Genomic DNA, 7,448 nt, shown 5'->3' with positions numbered 1-7,448 from the left:
ACAGAGGGCAAAATAGAAATTGAAAGAATCCACCAATCTCCTCCTGAAAGAGATCCCCAAAGGAAAATTCCTAAGAATATTTTAGCCAAATTCCAGAGTTCCCAGGTCAAGGAGAAAATATTACAAGCAGCCAGAAAAAAACAATTCAAGTATTGTGGAAACACAATCAGGATAACACAAGATTGAGCAGCTTCTACATTAAGGGACCACAGGGCATGCATGGAATATAATATTCTGGAGGGCAAAGGAGATAGGATTACAACCAAGAATCACCTACCCAGCAAAATTGAGTATAATCCTGCTGGGGAAAAAATGGTCATTCGGTGAAATAGAGAACTTTCAAGCATTCTTGATGAAAAGACCAGAGCTGAAGAGAAAATTTGACTTTCCAATACAAGACTCAAGTGGAACATGAAGAGGTAAACAGGAAAGAGAAATCATAAGAGACTTATTAAGGTTGAACTGTTTACATTCTTGCATGGAAAGATGATATTTGTAACTCATGAGACCTTCGTCAGTATTAGGGTAGTTGGAGGGAAAAAATTATATGTATATAGATAGATAGATAGGTAGATAGATAGATAAAGAGACATAGAGGGCACAGGGTGAGTTGAAGATGAAGGGGTCATATCTGGAGAATAAAATTAAGGGGTGAGAGAGGATTATACTAGGAAAAGGAGAAAGGGAGAGGTAGAATGAGGTAAATTATCTCACAAAAAAACAGAAAAGAAAAGGCTCTTACAGTAGAGGGAAACGGGAGAAGGTGAGAGGGAATGAGTGAATCTTATTCTCATAGAATTTGACTTAAGGAGGGAATAACATACATACTCAATTGGGTAGGGAAATCTGTCTTACCCTACAGGAAAATGGGAGGGGGGAAGGGACAAGAGAGTAGGGGGATGATAGAGAGGAGGGCAGATTGGGAAAGGGGGTATTCAGAAGCAAACACTTCTGAGGAGGGACAGGGTCAAAAGAAATAGAATAAATTGGGGGGCAGGATAGGATTAAGGCAAATAGAGTTAGTTTTTCACAGCATGTCTACTATGGAAGTGTTTTGCATAACTGCACATGTATAACCTATATTGAGTTGCTTGCCTTTTCAATGAGGGTGGGTGGGAAGGGAGGAAGGGAGAAAATTTGGAACCCAAAGTTTTAAAAGCACATGTTTAAAAAAAATGTTTTCACATGCAACTGGGAAATAAGAAATACAAGAAATGGGGTACAGAAATCTATCCTGCTCTACAGGAAAATAGAAGGGGAAGGGGATAAGAGAAGGAGGGGGAGAGACAGAAGGGAAGGCAGACTAGGGGAAGGGGTATTCAGAATGAATGCCATCTTGGGGTGGGGGAGGGGCAAGATGGGGTAAAAATTTGGAACTCAAAATCTTGTGGAAGTAAATGTTGAAAATTAAAAATAAATAAATTTATCAATAAATTTTAAAAAAATAAAATATTTTGGAGAATATGAAAAAAATTCAAAAAATATAATTAGCTTCCAGTACTCCAAAAAATAAATAAATAAATAAAAATAAATGTTTCTTCAATGACTGACTGACAGGATTATATGTAAGGCTTGCTCTATATAGAAATGCTAACTTTTAAAATGCTAATGGAAAGATGCCTAGTCGTTAAAACATTTCCAGCCTTCCCCATAAAATGACTATTGAAGTCTTTTTCTTTAAAGGGGAGAAAGGAATTGAAATTTATGATTTCATTGTTATCTAGGGAACATCAATGTGGAAGCTCTCTCCATCAATGCAAAACAATTTGTCTGAAACTTAGTCTTAAAGAATTGCCTGGGATACTAAGAGATCAAGAGACTTGTATGACAATTCACACAGCTAACACAAGTGGAAGGCAAGACTTAACTCCTGGTCTTCCTAATTCTAAGGCTATCTCCTCTATCCACTAAATCACACTGCCTCTCTTTTTGAGCCTACATAACCAGGTATTCTCATTACCTAGGCCCTACTCTGCTTATATTCTGAGATCAAACAAGCCTGGGCACTTGCAGGGTGGTAGAGCTCCTGGTTATATACTTGACATTACTGAAAAAGGCTAGGGGAGAAGAAAGGAAGTGTCTCTCTGCTCAGATAGTAGAATTTTCAAGGAGTTGGGGCACACTTATATTGGCTATAAGAATTTGCATTTTTGTCCACTGACATTACACAGCATTTTCATATCACCTCCAGCAGGCTTTGACATTTACATTGTTTTACAGTCTCCATAATAATCTTTACCCGCTAATAAGACATGACAAGAAATCTGACCTAATCTTTTACTTCTATGATTTTATCCCTGTTCCTAGGATTGGAGAGCTTTGCAAGGAGGATTATCAACAATGAGAAGAGGGGAACTCAAAACAAAAACAATTTCATAACTTTGCCGAACACCAATACATCATCAATGTAATACTTTGGTAGCCACGCTACCTATATTCTGACCTCCTCCTTAGCATCCTACCCCCAGGACCTTGGCTAGCATATGTCAGAGGCAGAATTTGAACACTAATTCCTGAACCCAGTCTTCCTGATTTCAAAGCCAGCTCTCTATCCAAGATAACAGGCAGTTGCTTAAAAAAATTTAAAAATTATGATTTTTAATGAATACCAAAAAAAGAAAATGGAATCTGTTACATGTGGCTTGCCTTTTAAAATATGTAATAAATCCAACATGTTATTTTCAAAGCTATCTTGCTTATCCATTTCTTTCCGAATTTCCTTCTGATCTCTTTTGTACATTTTTAAAAATGCTTCAATGACCCTCTTTTTTTTCTCTTTTTTTGGGGGGCAACACTATCACTAGTTTCCCTCTCCCTAGCACCTCTCCTTCCCAAATCCTCTTCATCAATGAAAAAAACCACAAACTTTGTAATAAATAAGCATAAGCAAAAGCAAAAGAAATGTATATCTTGGTCATGCTCTAAAACACGTATCTCATTCTGCCCCTAAGTCCATCATCTCTCTGTCATGGGTGAGTATTATGTCATTTATTCTCTGGAATTGTGGCTGGTTGTTTCATAGATCAGAGTTCTTAAGTCTTTCAAAGTTGTGTTTCTTTACAAAGTTGTTACCATGCAGGGTGTGCCAAAGTCTTAGTGTAGTTTTAAGCAATTGAAGATTCAATTGCTTAAAGCTGAACTAAGACTTTTGGAACATAACCGTATAAATTGTTCTAGTTCCGCTCACTTTACTCTGCATCAATTCAAACAAGTCTTTCCAGGTGTGTCAGAAACCGTCCTTTAAAAAAACAGTAACAACTGGATCTCCCCACGTCACTCAGGCTGAAAATAGACAGACGGGCTACTCAGGGACCCAATACTACAATGGTATTGGCTCTTGAGCTTTGACCTGCTCCATTTCTGATCTAGGCCAGTTAGCTCCTCATCAAGAAATGTGGTGCTCCCCCCGCCAACTTCTTGGGGCTCACCACACGGTGGCCAAACTTCGTACTGACACCAGACTGTCCCAGCCCACCATCTGCCAGCCTCAGCCTCCTCAGTAGCTAGGATTACAGGCGTGTGCCACCATGCCTGGCTGAAACTATCCTTTTCACCATTTATAATGCAATAATGCTGCCAAGTCGCTTCTTAACTCAGCAAACACTAGGGCCCCTTCTTAATGCATGAGTGCATCTCTGTCCACTTTGGCCAGGCCAGGGTACTGGGTCTTAATGTCTGCTGGAAGTTCCAGTGCCTGGAAATGTCAAGTAGGTGTCAAATGAAAAGACCTGTGGGAGAAGGAGACAACTTCCTTCAAATCCTACAGTAAAATGAGTACCAACAAGCATGTCCCCAGGACAGTGTCAGCAGACCTGGAACCAACTGCCATTAAGGAAGTTCATAATGAAACCTATCACCACCTTTTCCACCCTGAGCAGGGAAGATGCTGCCAATAACTATACCCAGGGGCACAACTTTATCAGAAAGGGAATGATCAATCTGGCCCTGTACAGAATTTGGAAGCACACTGACCAGGGCACAGACTGTCAACACTTCTTTATTTTCCCCATTTAGGGGGTATAACCTCAATCTCTCTGCTGAAAGAACAAGTTAAAGCTGGAGTTCTCCATTTACCTATCTCCTCAGGTTTCCACAACCGTAGTCAAGCCCTACAACTCCATTCTTGCCTCTCCTACCACCCTGGTGCATGCTGGGCCTTCATGACTCACAAAAAAGTCATCTATGATATCACAGAAATCTAGATATTTAATGAACATCGAACCTACAATAATTTAAACCACCTTACTGGTCAAACTGTATTCACTCCTCACTGCCTCTTTGATTTGACAGTGCCCAGACTGGTGATCTGACATAATTCCAAATCCTTGAATTCACTTCCCTCTGGCCATTTCTGTTTAGTCATCTCTGCTATGAAAGCCTACAATTCACAGTAACTGAGGCAGAGATCACTAATGTGTGCTTTCAGCTGACCAACCAGACTGGGAGGTGTGACCCTTACCACAGTAAATAAAGGGATTGCTGCTTCTTATGCCATGACAATGTGGTAGCAATAGATATGAATGAGGTCATTGCCATCCATCAAGACAAAGCACAACATCCAGTTTGCGGACTCATGTCTAATTGGCTTTAAGGATGATCTAAATTACCAGCTTCCCACTATGGTTCCTGGTGGTGACCTGGCCAAGTAACAGTGGTTTTTGTGTGTGTTGAGCAATACAACCAGCAACTGCTGAGGCCTAGTCTCACCTGGACAAGTTTTACCTGATATGCATGCCAAGTATGCCTTTGTTTACTGGTACAAAGGGAAAGGAGGGAGGAAGAAGAGTATGGGGTATGAGGAGACATGGCTTTCCTAGAAAATGTTGAACATTTAGCCCTGAGGGGCAAGACGAAAGTAAAGAATATTAATTTGTGTTGTCATCTCTTCCTACATGCTTTTGCTGGGTGTCAGATTTCTATCTTGTCAAAACGTCTTCTGTAACCTATTCAACATATTCAACTACTATATCCACATGGAAAACCATGTACTGTTTTTGCATCTATTTATGTATTGATTCCACCACAAATTTATGATACAAAAATCTCAACTGGGCCCTCACTGCAACAAAACAATCCTGTTATACCTCTCTAGTGATCATGGTGGATTCTGCACACCTCCTTATTCCTCCTCAAACTTCCCATGGCTTCCATTCCCATCACCTCTCAGAAGAGAACCTTGCCTCATATTTTATTTGAGATCATTTGATAAGAGTATCCTCTTACCCCTACTCATCTCACATTACTAGCATGACTTCTACTACTGTCTCCTCCCTCACCAATCTGACATGAAGTAGCTGCTGTCTGTGCAAAGGCAAACATTCATACAAGTGATCCTATTCCACCTCACCCTCTCCAGCAGACTGCCCCTCTATCATTTCTCACCAATCTTTAATGTTTCCCTATCTATTGGTTGCTTCCCTTTGCCTTACACATAAGTCATGACTTTCCTCATCTTTAAAAAATTCTTACTTGATCCATCCATCTCTGCTAACCAATGGCCTAGATCTCACTTTGCTTTTAAATACACTGAGGCCCTTCATTTATTATGTGCTGCCTTCTATTAGAATATAAGCTCCTTGAGAACATGAACTGTCTTTCTTTCTGCTTGTATTTGTATTCCCAGAACTTAGCACAGTGCCTGGAACACAGTAAGTACTTAATAAATCCTTACTGACTTGACCTCTCCGCATCCTCCAACACTGTCAATTACCCTCTCCTCCTTGACGCTCTCTCCCCTCTTGGTCTTCATGACACTGCTTTCTCCTAGATCTCTTCGTACCTGTCTGACCACTCCTTCTCAGTCTCCCATTGCTAGATCTTGATCCAGGTTGCAACCACTATCCTTGGTTGTCTCCCAAAGCCCTATTGTGGGTCCTTCCCCCCTCCCCAACATACTATTTTACTCAGTGACCTCATCAGATCCCATGGGTTCAAACATCATCTCTATGCAGATGACACTCATCCAGTTATCCAGTCCTAACCTCTCTCGACCTCCAGTCACACATTTCCAACAGAGCCTACTGGACATCTCAAATTGGATATACTGTAGACATCTTAAACTCAGCATGTTTAAAACTGAACTCACTGCCTTTCCCACCAATCACTCTTCTCTTCCAAACTTACCAATTACTGCAGTTATTTTATCCACTTACATGACAGTGCATAGAACATTAAATACAAAAAATAAAAGCAAAATAGTGACTTGTCCCCAGACCATTTCTAGCTGACCCTCACTGAATAAGAGGAAAATATCTTTTAAAAAAATAATATAGCACTATTACAATGTTTGCAAAGTGATTTAGACACATTATCTCATTTGGTCCTCACGACTACCCTGTGAGGTTAAGTCTTATATATATTACCCTCATTTTACAAATAAGAAAATGTTAAGTTTAAACCTATCTTGCCTAACCTTCAAATTCAATGTTCTTTCCTTTATTCTACACTGTATCTAAACAGACTTCATTTTGGTTAATCTTTTCAGTTAATCATACACTAAAAAAACACACAAAGACCATATCTTAAAAAAAATCTAAGTTGTGGTTCCTCTTTAGGTCAAAGCACAACATAACAGCTTTCCTCATGCTTGATCACAAAGTTCACATACAAACTGCTTTTTCTTGTCGGTGGAGAGCCTGGTCATCTCCTCTTTGTCTGCCTTCATTTCCTCTTCATTATACTGAAAATCACGGACAATGAACCTGAAGTTGAAAAAAGAAAAGAACTGTCCACACTGTGCAGAGATACTGTAACAGATAAAAAGCACTGAAAGAAATGTTCTTACTTGTTTTCTCGGGCTTTGTGTCTGAAGTCGTCCACTGCCTTTCTAAACAAGGTAACATTGCACAGGTAACTATCTTGGTCCTCTGAAAGAACTCTAAAGGGGGAAAAAAAATCAGCTAAGAGATTGAGTCTCAGTTATGATTCCAGTGTTCCACCTTACCACAGACAAATCACCTTTGCTTTTACTACGCCACCCCTTCTGTTTACAAGGCTTAGTGTTGGGAAATAGGAGTGAGGGAACAGTGGAGGTCATTTAGCCCAAGCCACTTTACTCTGTAACATTTCCTGTCAGAAATCCTGCTAATGTCAGAAACCTCAATTCAAACTTCAAAAAATTATTTTCTCACATGCATTAATAAACTATCTAAATCAGGTAGATTAACTGAACCTCAACTGAAATCCTATTCTGATGTAGCTTTATGTCACGAAGGTGACATGGGGTCATCTGTCGATCTAGGCTGGCCCAGGCCAAGAAATCACAAACTCTGAGGCTTCAGGTTTGGGCCTTGTGCTGCATTTTATTTCTGTTTTCTAAAGAATAATCTAGGTAAGTTCAGAAAGGCTCACCCCCAGGTTGGGCAGTCATGGGGAACTCTTGACAACCATTTACTAGGACACAGTCTGGCTCCAATCTTCAAAAATGGAAAAAATGCTCACTTTGATGA

The 7,448-nt window shown here is 40.0% G+C and overlaps 1 protein-coding gene across 2 annotated transcripts in view; it reads right to left on the bottom strand.

Annotated features, from left to right (window-relative positions):
* ATP6V1C1 (ATPase H+ transporting V1 subunit C1) overlaps positions 1-7,448 on the bottom strand; it is a 147,089-nt gene that overhangs the window by 12,755 nt on the left and 126,886 nt on the right. For both annotated transcript variants that reach the window (XM_027849968.1, XM_027849967.1), the window contains 2 exons: positions 6,785-6,877; positions 6,608-6,701 (listed from right to left, as the gene is read on the bottom strand). In XM_027849968.1, coding sequence (XP_027705769.1) covers positions 6,608-6,701; positions 6,785-6,877 — 187 coding nt within the window. The remainder of the gene's footprint in view (positions 1-6,607; positions 6,702-6,784; positions 6,878-7,448) is intronic.

This window comes from Vombatus ursinus, unplaced genomic scaffold, assembly GCF_900497805.2.
Source record: "Vombatus ursinus unplaced genomic scaffold, bare-nosed wombat genome assembly UNPS02008961.1, whole genome shotgun sequence".
In the NCBI taxonomy this organism is placed as follows: domain Eukaryota; kingdom Metazoa; phylum Chordata; class Mammalia; order Diprotodontia; family Vombatidae; genus Vombatus; species Vombatus ursinus.
This window is presented reverse-complemented; position numbering and strand designations above follow the sequence as displayed.